Source organism: Octopus bimaculoides, chromosome 4, assembly GCF_046866305.1.
Source record: "Octopus bimaculoides isolate indiv1 chromosome 4, ASM4686630v1, whole genome shotgun sequence".
Taxonomy (NCBI): domain Eukaryota; kingdom Metazoa; phylum Mollusca; class Cephalopoda; order Octopoda; family Octopodidae; genus Octopus; species Octopus bimaculoides.
The window spans coordinates 100,840,096-100,855,081 of NC_142931.1; the positions used below are offsets into that span (position 1 = coordinate 100,840,096).

At 36.8% G+C, this 14,986-nt stretch overlaps 1 protein-coding gene across 1 annotated transcript in view; it reads left to right on the plus strand.

The window, feature by feature from the left end:
- The first annotated feature begins 405 nt into the window (after positions 1-405).
- Positions 406-14,986, plus strand: part of LOC106867327 (rap guanine nucleotide exchange factor 4) — an 828,140-nt gene continuing 813,559 nt past the window's right edge. The window contains exon 1 of the mRNA XM_089350109.1: positions 406-1,145. Coding sequence (XP_089206235.1) covers positions 979-1,145 — 167 coding nt within the window. The 5' untranslated portion in view covers positions 406-978. The remainder of the gene's footprint in view (positions 1,146-14,986) is intronic.

Genomic DNA, 14,986 nt, shown 5'->3' on the forward strand with positions numbered 1-14,986 from the left:
ATACGTATCACTACATACCCACTCATATACATGTACACATGTATATATGTATATATACACATGTATATATATATATATATATATATATATATATATATATATATATATATATGTATATATATATATATAATACATACATACATATATATATAAATATATTTATATATATATATACATACATACATATACATACATGCACACGCATATATGCATCCACATTGATACCAATAGACATACATATTATATACATATATCACTATTCCAATGCTAGTATTTAGTGTAACTAAATTTCCTCTCTTCGTTCTCTTTTTCTGCTTTTTTTTTATCGTCTTTTCTTCCACTTTCTGTTCCTTCTCCCCCGCCATCATCCCCATCATCGTCATCATTATTATCACAACCGCCGCCACTGTCGTCGTCATAGTGGCCGCTATTTATCATCTGTGTGATTACGCTTGGAAATGTTTTACCGCTTGGTGCTCAAGGAACCCTTAGGATTTTACCACGCTGTCGTCTGCATATGTATATAGATAAACTGACCCTCACACATACGTACACGCATACAAACACACACACACACACATACATACACACATACTTACAAACACATACATACATGTAAACAAACACATATTCACACATTTAGGAAATCACACACACGCAAACACATGTATGTATATATATTACAGTATATAAAAAATATAGTGTAATATATAAAACGTATTTAGATAACACACATACACAACACTACATGCATACATATATATCCACTACATAAAGACATTCAAACTAGAAGAGGGTATTTCTACATTCAACGTACAACGATTGTTGTTGCTGTTTTTTCTTCTCTCTATCTTCCCCCCTCTCTTTGTTTGTGTATCTTTCTCTCTTTCTCCTCTCTTCCTCACCGTCTTCCCCCCTCCGGTTTGTTAACAGAAACGAACGGTTGCGACCAAGTGGATCGTTGTTTCTAGGGATGACATGCATGGTAATGTTAATAAATCCAGTTTATCCTCCACTGGTCTAGCACCAGTGCCGGTGCCAGCCACTGCCATAATTACCAAGAGCTCCCATCACAATCCTTTAAACTCACAGCGCCGACTCATCAAAACTATGGTGTCCGGATGGGTAGCCTCCATGGACAAACGGTAAGACCAAAACATTTATTCCACTTTTTTATCACCTACCACGTCCATCTCTTTCTCTCACCAATATTCTATCTCCCCCCTCTCTTTCTGTTATTGTTCGTATCTGTTTCTATACCTTCTTTTTTCTTTCATTCTCTCTCTCTCTCTCTCTCTCTCTCTCTCTCTCTCTCTCTCTCATAATGTGTTTGTATGTGCGATTACATGCTCCACACACACATATATATACTTTCACACACATACATATACATGTATATTTACATATTCGGATTCATTCATGCATATCTAAATCGTTCATACATAGATGCACATACCTATTCTGTGCGCAAGCATGTAGTATACGTGTGTAGATACATACACACTGACATCACACACAGTGTGCTCCAGCATGGCTTTTGATGTTATGTCTAGACAAAATAAAAGGAAAAACATTTGTATGTCAATACACACACACACTCACACACACACACACACACACACACACACACTAAACACGTCGTGATATGAATGATCCGTGCACACCCACGCATCATGCACATATGTGATACATGCATGCATGCACATACACCACACACACACACATGCACATACACATAATCTGTGAGAGCATGTATACATATCTATCTATCTATCTATCTATCTATCTATCTATCTATCTATCTATCTATCTATCTATCTATCAAGTCTGTGAGAGCATGTGTGTGTGTGCGCGTAATCTGTGTGAGCATTTATACATAGCTGTCTACACACGCAAACACACACATACTTAACCATAAAGTGTTTATACGACTTTCTCTATTTCATCTCTTTATCCCTCTCTCTCTCTTTCTTTCTTTCTTTCTTTCTCTCTTCCCCTCTCTCTGCAAGTGCGTATACACCTACACACATGCGCGCGCGCGCTGAAAGTTTCGTTACCTTTTACAATTTTAATTCCATATTCTTCATATCATAGATCTCTTTTTCTAATATTTTTTTTTGTCCCTGAAAGAACAGCGAAACTGGCAGAGGCGATAGAGCAACAGATTAGATGCTTCTATTGATTATTCTGTCCTTTACGTTGTGAGTTCAAATCACGCAGCTCTCGTCTACTTAGAAGAACATAAACTGATGTGGACGTGTAGTTGTATATGTGTGTCTGACGCACATGCTCTGTTCATTGTAACACACCCACACAGTTAGCTGGAACTGTCTCCCAGGAATTCAATACATAGTTCTCTTACCAACATATATTTGCACAATTTATTGTCTTGTGTGACACTTTAATAATTATCTATTTTATCGACGATTAAATCAAATGTTTGTTTATATATATATATATATACATATATGAAAAAAAAATATTTATGGTATACTCAGCGTTAACATGTTTGTTTGAATCGATTGTTGCTGTTCTCTGTGGTATTGTTTATACGTGTGTGTATTTGAATGTGAGAGTGTATACATGTGTGGTGCACAGTACACACACACACACACACACACACACAGTTGTTAATTCCTTTGTTTTATGTAGATATCTTAGTTATGAGTATACGAAAGTACACACACATACTTGTGAGTGTGCATTTATATGTATGTACTGACAGACGCACACATACTCGCTTACTCGCACGCATAGAATTACATGCTGTCCATTTGAAAAGAGAAAAACAAAAACAAAAATTTTGAATCTTCTTTTCACATTTCATAATAGGACTTTATTATGAATTGTGAAAAAGTTTCGTCGCACTACGGTGGCCTGGTCATTGACACAGTTTCACAGCATCTTTTGTGGAATGCTGCAAAATTGTGTCTCATTTCGTCCACCACCACCACCGTCAGTCGTCACGCCGCATCTCACCTTTACGCTCTTTCTCTACCTATTGTGTTCAAAGCAGTATTTAATTAATCAGAATACACGCTCACGCACGCATGCACATCTACTCCTCCACACACCCATCCACTCATCACATGTTTACTCTATTTCTTTAGATTTAATCGCCGTGTTTAGAGCAGTGTTTTGTCAAACGGAATCCACCCGTTTATTAATCACATGTTGACACGATTTCCCTACATCTACCCCCACTACATGTTGCTGTACTTGTCGTCGTAACATGCCATTGTCATGTTTGATAAATTTTCAGTATTTCCTTTTGCTTTTTATAAACCACATGTTACTTCTGACCGCGCAGATTCAGTTATCATCAAAAGCATTCCAACCGTAGCCACTCCGTTTTTTTTTTTTTTTTTTCCGATGCGCAAAGAATCCACAACTGCATATCCAATGTGACATTTTCTACAGTTTTTGAGATGGAGATTTGACTGCTATTTCTACCAAGCTGTGCATGTTATTGTTGTTATTTAACCCCAGGTCTGCCCTTTTCCGGTAGTCTTTCGATCAAAGAGTTTCTAGCTCCCACAGCATGAGAGTTGGCTGTTATTTCTAGCAAGCCAAACAATTATATAGAGACTCCCTGATTGGCTGGTCATTTTGGGGTGGGGTTTAAATCTGTGATGCTTAGCTTAGTTACCATGACAACAGTGCGAATCATTTAGCAATGTCGTTTACCTGTGGTGTTTAGCTCACCTGCGACGCTTAGGTTTGAGAACATGTGCTCCAGCTGTCTGCTACTGTCTGTCTGTCTGTGTGTTCACACACACACACACACACACACACACACACACATCTATCTACCAGCTGAAAATGATACTGGTGTTACTCAAGAGCCTAGTGTTTCGTTTTAACATACTTATCAAACTTTGTAATGTGTTTTGGCACGAAGCTATTGATAAAAAAAATCACACACACACTCTCTCTCTCTCTCTCTCTCTCTCTCTCTCTCGTATTACACACGCTTGCACCGAAATGTTTTTGTGTGCGTTTGATGAGTGTGTGATGTATATCGTTTTCGATGTAGGGAAAGTAAGCAAACGGGAAAAGAAATATAAAGAGAATCAGTTTCAGTTATTGGTTTTCGTTCACCCTCATTTTGCCTGTCTTCTCTCTCTCTCTCTCTCTCTCTTTCTCTTTATTATACGCGTTACGTACATATGTGAGTGGGTGTTTGGGTGCATGCCTACATACCTGTACGCGTATTTGTTTGTGCACTTGTATGTGTGCATGCGAGTACGAATGTGCTGGCTGTAATGCTATTTACATATACCACCACCTGATGAACTGACAGACTATTACATTGCACACGCACACACATATACACACAGACAGATAAGATACGCACTGATGGGTGCAAGCATTCAGACGTGTGAACGTCACATAATGAGAGCTGTATACATGCGCATTCTGACACACACACACACATTTATGAACGTTGATGCGCGCGCAGTGAATTATTGCGGTGCAATCAGGCAGACGTGTCCACAAGTACGTGCACAGCCACACGCATACGACTGCTGACACGCGCACGACACTCTGCGTTACAGATAGACGCAGGCACGTATTCGCGCGCGCCAATACTACACATACACTAATACACACACCTGCTTGCTTTCCCTCGGATCTTCCCACTTGATAGCTTCACTCTTTTCTTTCTGCCTGTCTCTGTATCTGTGTCTATTTGTGTGTCTATCTTTGTATATATTTTCATGTCTATCTATCAACACACACACACGCACGCGTACGCGCGCGCACACATGTGTGTGCATGTGAATGTATATGTAATTTTACATCCGCTTTCCGTAATGGCATGGATTGGACAGTTCGTTACAGTTTGAGTCAATATATGTAATAAATATATAAATATTTGTCTATCTATCTATCTATCTATACTTTTGTGTATATGTGTGCATGTGCGTATGCGCGCGCGCGTTTGTATGTTTGAGACAGTTATTGTATTTATGAGAGTCTATATATTTCTGTATGATAGTTTCAAAATGTATGTGTGTCTGTGTATGTATGTGTGAAACAATTGTCAATGTATGCAAGTGAGAGACTATTTCTGTAAATAAGTCTTTTAATATGTATATATATGTGTATGTATGTGTGGAATAATTATGCAAAGCGAGGAGATGGTGAGTGGTGAGTGACATGGTTGGAAGAGATAAGATCGCTTTATCAGGGTAAACCAGCTGAAGATGGTCTATTGAAGTTATTTAGCTCCAGCTTATATCCGATCAAGTACACCTATAATAAAAGACTGACCAACCATGAACGTTCCATCTTTTGGTGATATCCAGGTCTACATTGTCTAGTATATCGTTTTTTAATTTTTTTTTCTTTTCTTATAAAGAGGTTGGGATAGTTTGGCTGCCATTTCTCACAGTAAGCATGTAAACACTCCTTCATTGGCTTGGTGCCAATGGAACAGATATAAAAGACAGCAATATCAAGGTGATAGTTGATAGTTCCTGCTCCTAATATTAACCCCATTAACCTGCGATAATGAGATATCTAATAACATCTACCCTGTATTATCTAAATAGCTGAGATTAATTATTGTTAATAAGTTGATCATTTTTGCAGACAAAGTAACTGTTTTTAGAAGATGTGTGTGGCTCTATGGTAAGAAGTTTGCTTTCAAACCTCATGGTTTCAGGTTCAGTTCCACTGCATAGTAGCTTGGACAAACATCATCTACTGTGGCCCTGAGCTGCCCTAAGCTTTGCGGATGGATTGGGTAGACTGAAACTGAAAGAAGCAGAGAAGCTTTATATATATATATATATATATATATATATATATATATATATATATATATATATATAAAACTCTTTTATTCATTTCAGCCATGCAGCTGCGGTCATGCTGAAGCACCATCATATATATATATATATATATAAACAAATGGTAAATGAGTATATGCATATATACGTACAGGTATGTGCATACCGACATCCACCTGTATGTATAGGTGCATATCTGGGTACAGGACATTGCAAACAAAACAGAGACGAGAAAATACACAAGCCACATAGAGAACATTCTACTTCATCAGCTACCTCCGTTTTAACACCGGCGTTTCGAAGAGCTAGTCAGGACGCATCGTTAAAACAGCTCTTCCCATGGACCGCAAATTAAATTTGTATACACAAATTAAATCTTGCCATGGAGGAATGTTGTGGCAGACAAAAAACAAGACAGGAAAACAAACAGAAAAGGCTTTACGGCCAGACATGAAAATGAGATGACAAAGAAATAAACGATTGTCTTATGAACTTCATTATCTTACAGCTGTTTCTGTTATACAATGCAGTGGACTCACTTCCTATTCAAGGGTCTAATGAAACTATAAAGTATGCGCAGACACTCAACTATGAGTCCACTACATCTTATAGCTGAAACAGGTGTAAGTTAATGAGGTTCATAAGATAGTCATTTACTCCTTTGTCATCTTATTTTCTTATTACTGCCCTGTACTTGACTAACGCTTTGTTGTGAAGCATATGTATACTGAGTTCTGCACCAGGTTATTTGTATCAGAATGCCTGAGCAAAATATTAAATGCTATATATATATATATATATATATATAATGTGTGTGTGTGTGTGTTACTGCCCCCTTGCCTTGACATCACATGATAGTTATAAAAGAAGTGTTATCATGATGCAAAGGTTGTTCAATCTTTTGTGGAAACATGTCCAGGCATAGAGAAATTATACCTTATCTGGAGACAAGAAGGGTATCTGGCTGAAGAAAATCTGCCTGAACCAAATTCCATCTGAACATGCAAAAGTGGATTTAAACTGATGATGATGGTGATGATAAATATATCACAAGAGAAGGTGACTCTCTCTCTCTCTCTCGTTGCCAATCCTCATAAGATGTCTTATTCCTTGATGCCTTCTAAATTCAAATCCCACTGAGATCAAGTTCACCTGTCAGCCTTCCTGGGTTGATAACTACCAGTCAAGAGTAGTAGTAAACTGATGGAATCATTAGACCATAGGATGAGATGCCTTGCATACTTGTTCCATTTCTTTGTGTTCTATATTCAAATCCCACCATGGGTTAAATGGTCGGAATTTTAATCCGTCAGCCAGTTTAACAACCTTGTCTGGTTGGGCCAGGTTTGTGGTTTGAAGATACCTTCCTCCCTTTCACCAGCCTTGGAGGCACTAAAAAGGATCAAAATCACTATTCTTTTTCCCCTCCATATTAAGCAATAACAAAACAAAATCTCTGTAGACTCTTTGTTGTTGATGTTGTTTAATGCCAGATTAGTCCTGATCAAACAAACCTACAATCAAACATGTTCTATTTGTGACCACCCCATCTAGTTTTCATACATTGCATATCTTATACTATGTTATTCAGTATTTCCTTTCTATTTTAAAATGAAAATATGCTGTTTACATGGATTCCCATAACTGTCTGTTGCCATCCAAATCAGTTTTCATGGATTTGAATTGAGAGCTTGAGTCATAGTGAATCTTTCATGAGATAATTACACAACCATGGACACCAACCCTATAGATGCATTGCAGTTACTCTCTTGATAGAGGTTGGGGATCCTAACCATTGATCTTTTAGGATTCCTCTACACAGCATTAATGTAAGAAGCGCCATTGGCTCAGTTGAGCTTTTAAGCTACCTCTTCACAATCGGCCATGCCACAGTCCCAAGACTTCACCATATCCCTAGTAGGATGGTTGAATGGGTGCTATGCCTTGCCAAAGAGCAGACTGTAACTATGCAGGGTATGGTTGTCATCCCTTGTGTAACTGGAGTAATTGGAGGGAGTTTTGGCTGATGTTTCTATCATGCTGAATTTCTGCTCATGTGTGGTGCGTGACTGAGTAGATCTGCTGTGTCAACAATGTATTGCTGGTGATGTGTAGAATTACAAGAGAGAACAATGCTCTTGTGTGGTAGATGTGTTGTAGACTAAGTAGAGGCAATGGTATCAATGCATGTTCAGGTAACAAGCACAAACGTTTTACCCAGAGATTTACACCAAACTTGGAAGGTGATGATACCCTTTCAAACAGTAACTGAATTTATTACAACTACCTCATCCATGGAGTCTTAAATTTTCTTTGATACATCACTAAACATACTGAGGTTGATTATGGCCTTCTCATCCACAAATTTGGGCTCAGTAATAATAATAATAATTCTTTCTACTATAGCCACAAGGACAGGAAATTGGGGTGGCGATGGGGGCAAGTTGATTTACATTGACCCCAGTGCTTGACTGATACTTGCTTTATTGACTCCACAAAAGCATGAACGGCAAAGTTGATCTTGGCAGAATTTAAACTCAGAATGTAAAGACAGCCAAAATATTGCTATGCATTTTGCCTGGCAAGATATTGATTCTGCCAGCTAAATGATAAAATGGTGCTAAACATTTTTGAAAACAATTCTTTCAGCCCATTGACTTAATTATGATGATGATGATAATAATAATGGTTTCAAATTTTGGCACAAGGCCAGCAATTTGGGGTGTGGAGTAAGTCAATTACATCATCCCCAGTACTCAACTGGTTCTTATTTTATTGATCCTGAATGAAAGGCAAAGCTGACCATGGCAGAATTTGAACTCAGAACATAAAGACAGATGAAATGCTGCTGGCACAGTAAAAATTCTGCCAGCTAACTCTCTTTTTAAAAAAAAAATGATGCTAAACGTTTTGTCTGATGTGCTTAGGATTCTGTCAGCCACCTAGCCTAATAATAATAGTAACAATTTCAAATTTTGGTAGCAGGCCTGCAATTTTGAGAGAGGCAGAAGTTGATTACATCAACCCCAGTGCTCAGCTGGTACTTATTTTATCAACAGACGAAAGGATAAAGGTAAATTCAATCACAGGGGAATCTTAATTCTGAATATAAAGAACCAGAAGAAATGCTGCTCAACATTTTGTTCAACGCCAGTTCACTGGCTTAATAATAATAAAGATAATTATCATCAATACCATCATTACTATTAACCTCTTAATAAACAATCAGTTAGCAAGAATAATAAGCAATAAAGATGCACAGTCTCAGAAACATAACTTTCATCTTTTACTTGTTTGTCATTGGACTAGTCATGCTGGGGCACCACCTTGACACATTTAGTCAGACAAATCAACTCTGGTAGTTATTTTTAAGCTTGGTACTTATTCTGTCTGGTTCTTTTGCCAAACCAATATGTAAACAAACCAACACTGGTTGTCAAGTGGTGTTGGTGGAGAACAAATACAAACACACACACATATATAAATATGTATGTATACATACACATGATGGGTTTCTTTCAGTTTCATTCTGCCAAATCCATTCATGAGACTTTGATTGACTTGAGGCTATAATAGAAGACATTTTCCCAAGAAGCTGTGCAGTGGGATTGAACCCAAGACCACATGATTAGGAAGCAAGCTTCTTTACCACACAACCATACCTGCACCTAAATTATGTTGAGGGGACTTATTTTCTTGACTCCATAAATATAAATAGCAAAGTCAATGTTCCTGAGATTTGAACTCAATAGCTAAGGAAAGGTAACTAAATACTGCATAGCACATAATCTGTTGATTTATTGATTCCATCACACCACTGTCTTTAATTAATAATAATGTTATTAATTATTTCATTAATCAATGATAATATTGATTTCAAATTTTGGCAGAAAGCCACTAATTTTGGGACAGTGGGTAAGTTGATTACATCCCATGTGCTTATTTTATTGACCCAAGAGGATGAAAGGCAAATTTGACCTCAGCAGAATTTGAACTCAAAACGTAAAGACAGATGAAATGCCACTAAGCATTTTGCCCAGCGTGCTAACAATCCTGCCAGCTCACCAGCTTATAGTAATGGTTTCAATTTTTGGCACAAGTCCAGCATTTTTAGGAGAGTGACTAAGTCGATTAGGTCATCCCCAGTGCTCAACTGGTACTTATTTTATCAATCCCAAAAAGATGAAAGGCAAAGTTGACCTTGGAATTTGAACTCAGAAAGTAAAGACAGATGAAATACCACCAAGCATTTTGCCTGGTGTACGAACAGTTCTTCCAGCTTGCTGCCTCATCAATGAAAATAATAGTATTTCTCATTTAGGCCAGAGGCTAACAGTTTTGATGGGGTGAAGTTCATTGATTACATGAACACCACTACTTGGCTCATCATTATCCTCATCATTTAACGTCCATCTTCCATGCTGGCATGGGTTGGACGGTTTGACATATGCTGTCAAGCCAGAGAACTGCACCAGGCTACATTGTCTGATTTGGCAAGGTTTCTATGGCTGGATGCCCTTATCCTGAAAAGATGAAGTAAGCTGACCCTGGCAAGATTTGAATTCAAAATGTAAAGATCTGAAACAAATACTGCATGACATTTTATCCAACATTCTAATGAGTTTACCGATCTACTACTTCAAATAGAATACTAATACTCCTTTCTATTAAAGGCACAAGAATGAAATGTCCAATTTTGAACTGAAAGTTTATTTTACTTTATCTCAACAAAAGCAATGCAGTTAATCAAGGTATGCACCTAAATTATCAACACAAATTTACCATTTTATTGGTAGCTTATTTATACTGGCAGCGAAGAATTCTGGAGAGCAAGAGGTGATGAAATCACAAGAGGTTGTTTTTGCATCTTCTTCAGATTTGAAGTTTTTCCTTGCAAAAAGTTGTCTAATGCCTGGAAAATCTGATAGTCAGTTGGTACACGGTCTAGTGAATATGGTGGATAACAGAGTACTTCGGAGTTCAGTTTCTGTAACTTGAGTAGCATTCTTTATGCAACATGTGGTTGAGATTTGTCTTGCAAGAGAATTAACTTGTCTCTGTTGACCAATTTCGGTTGTTTAATTGCAAGTTCACTCAGCATTTCATCCAATTGGTTGATGTATACATCTGCTGTAATTGACTTACCAGGTTTCATGAAGCTGTAGTGGATGACACCAGTGCTGGACCACCAAACAGACACCATTAGCTTTTTTTAGTGAATATTCTTTACTGGTTTGTGTTTCAGCACTTCGTCTCTATCCAACCACTGTGCAGAACACTCACTACTGTTGAAAAGAACCCATTTTTCATCACAGATAACAATATGATGCAAAAATGGTTTGCTTTTATGCCATGGCAGCAAAGAACAGCAAGTTTCAAGATGACGTGTGTCATTTGATGCTTATCCAGTTCGTGTGGTACCCACTTGTCCAGCTTCTTTATCTTGCTGATTTGTTTCAGATTGTCCAATACAGTTGGAATTGAAACATCAAACCTTGCTGCTAACTCATGAATAGTTTGAGATGGATCCAATCCGTTTCCACTACAGTTTCCAGTTCATCATTATCCACCTTGGTCTCAGGTCTACCACGGGGCTGATTTTCAAGAGTAAAGTCACTAGACTGGAACTTCCTAAACCATTGTCGTATAGGGTGCTCATTCACCACATCTTCACCAAACATCTCATTGATGTCTCAGGCTGTCTGGGATGCATTGGTTCCACAACAGAACTCATTCATAAACAACACAAATTTTTGTTTACAAAAATTGATTTATAATAGAAAACTCACAATATAACCAGACACCATGAATTGCATTTTGAAAAGTGATGATGTAACTCTTCAATGTTGTGAAACATAGAATTGTCAGGATAAAACAATAGAGTTAACGACTATCAAACTTGATGCATAAGAAAATCAGACATTTCATTCTTAATGATCTAATACATAGTGATCACTCAAAAGTCACCTATGATTGATGTCTCCTTGTGCTCCCTTGTTGTCACTGGTATTTCTGACTTTCCTTTCATACCCTCTCAGATGACCATTCAGTGTTGTTCGTAGATCTGCAAAGTTTGAAGCATAGATGACCAACGAATGTTGTAACTTACTGTGCACTTCCATCTGTTTAGGTTTGTGCACATCACTGCTTTTCCTTTACCAAAGGACTTTCAGTAGTTGGAATGACAAATGAGGTCACCCCAAAGAGACATTTTTCATCATTGGATTTATAGTGATAAACTCTTGTACAACATGAGCACTGCTCTTTGAGTCTTCATGATTAGTACCTAGTGATAGGTTAAGTATGATGACCAGTAACTGCGTGAAACCCCAGATTTTACATCTCATTGTCCCTTTTCTAGAAGAACACTATGACAACAGCTTCGAGTCTCTCACTCCCAGTGGTTTTACTACATGCTCTGGCCCTGACCACAGGTATTTCTGCATCGCCACATTCAGATATTTTGGGAGTTCCAGGGATTTTAGGAGTGTGGAACTATGTCTTAACTACTATTGCATCCATACATATACATGCATATATACATTTACACATACATACACTCATATACATACATTCACAGACATGTACATACATGTGTGTGTGTGTGTGTGTGTGTATTTGTATATATACATATGTGTGTATATGCACTCTATCTTTTAATATATAGTAACATTTAAAATGGTGAGCTGGCAGAATCAGTAGCACTCTAGGCAAAATGCTTAAGTGGCATTTCATCTGTTTTCGTGTTCTGAGGTTGACTTTGTCTTTCTTCCTTTCGGGGTGGATAAAATAAGTTTCAGTTGAGCACTAGGGTCAAAATAATTGAATTGCTGGCCTTGTGCCAAAATGTGAAAGAAATATATAATACCATTTGATTTCTTGGTGATTTGCAATATCCAAACCTGTATGTCTTTGTCCAGTTTATTTGAAGTTTTAAAATACGTTCCTTCCTAAAAACATTTGTCAATTTGTAAAAGAATATCATTGGTGGTGGTGGTGATAGTGGTAGTAATAGTAGTAATAATAACAACTAGCTGTACCTGTGGAAATTCCACAGTTATTTTCCAAACTGTAAGTTGGTTGGAATTTATAAAGAATCATGAAATATGTAATTTCTTTTGGAATTGTATTTTGTTTGAAATAGCTGATTCTTTTAGATGATGTAAAAGTTCATATAGGTGGTATTGAAGCTGCAGTCTTAGGAGACAACATCTTTGAAAGTTATATTCTTGCTATATGCTGTCACTTCTTATATCCCAAGAGTCGTTATCTGTTATTTTCCACTTTTCTTCAAGAACTAAGCAATCTTAAGTCTGGATGGAAATTAAAGGCATAATTTAGCCATAATAATAATATTCTGCTACAGTATGATTACTTTCTATTTTTTTTACTTGTTTTAGTCATTGAGCTGTGACCATGCTGGGGCATCACTTTGAAGGGTTAGTCTTTCAAATCAGCCATAGTATTAATTTTAAGTTTGGTACTTATTCTATAGTTCTCTTTTCGCCAAACTGTTAAATTACCAGAACATTAACAAACCAGCAATGGTTGTGAAGCAGTGGAGGTGGTGACAAACATAAACACACACACATACATTTATCATTATATCATGGGCATCCACAGAATTTCCATTTGACAAATTCACTCACAAGGCGTTGGTCAGCCTGGCATTAGAAGTCATTTACCAATAATGACATGCACTGGAAATGAACCTGAAACCATTTAGTTGCAAAACAAGTTTCTTAACAATACAGCCATACCTGCAACGGTGTATTATGTCGTTATTTTCATGTCATGGAAAAGTTCATATGGCTAGACTTCAACACACAGTCCTAGCTGCACCACTGAGCTGTGAATTCTAAAAAACATACAAGTAATGCAAGCACAGGAATTTCTGTATATTTAAAGTTTACTTCACAATCATGTGGTCCTGGGTTCAGTCCCTCTGAAATCACCTTGGCCAAATGTCCTCTATTATAGCTTTGGGTTGGTTAATACTTTGAGTGAAATTTGGTAGACAGTGACTATAATGGAAGTTCATCATGTTTGTACATGTATGTAAAGATATATATATTATATTAAAAGTGTAAAGACCCCCTTTGGTCATGAATGACCATGAGATTACATCCAGAAAGTTCCCCTCTGAGGCACAAGTCTGGGCAAGGTTATTTCTGAAAAACCATCAGTAACCCATGCCTCACCTTTCCACACCACTAATGTTGTCCAAGGGAAAAACAAAGGCCAATGCAGCTTGGTACTAGTGACATTGCAACTTATTTCTACAGCTTAGTGAACTGGAATAATGTGAAATAAAGTTCCTTGTTCAAGAATACAACACACAGCTCAGTTCAGGAAGTGAACTCACAGCCTCACAATTGTAAGCCCAACATCCTAACCACTAAGCAAAGTGTCTTCAATTTATAGCAAAAAGGATCAACTGTCCTTCCTGAACTGTAGGTTCATAAGACTGGTTTCCCAAATTTTGTTATGTGTATATTCCTCACTGGACAGGACACTGGTCTATTGCAAGATAATTCTTTTTTTTTGTTCAGCTCAAGAAAACAATGCATCACCCAGTTCAGGAATCGAAACCACAATCTTATGATCATGAGTCCAACACCCTAGCCACTAAGCCAAGCACTTTCACATGGGTGTACACACACACACACACACAAGTGTGTGTTTGAGTATATATATATATGTGTGTGTATATATATATATATGTATGTGTGTGTATATATATATATATATATATATATATATATATATATATATATATATATATATATATATATATACATATATATATATATATATATATATATATATATATAAATTCAAAAAGGGATAAAACTCTTTTACAATAATTTTATCAAGAAGCCAGTGTGTAAAAAAATTCATAAGGGAAATTTCTATTCCCAAGAATATAATTATTTGTTTATATTTATATAAAGGGCATTATTACAGAATGCCCTTTATATAAATATATATATATATATATATATATATATATATGTATATATGTATATATATATATGTATGTGTGTGTGTGTACCAAACTAAATTTAATATATTTATCAGTCAATTCTCTGACAAATAATATAAATTATTTATGTGAATAATACAAATGTTGTAGCCTTAAGATTATGTCTTCAATTTCTTTCCATAATTTATCTGTCAGCTGTCTT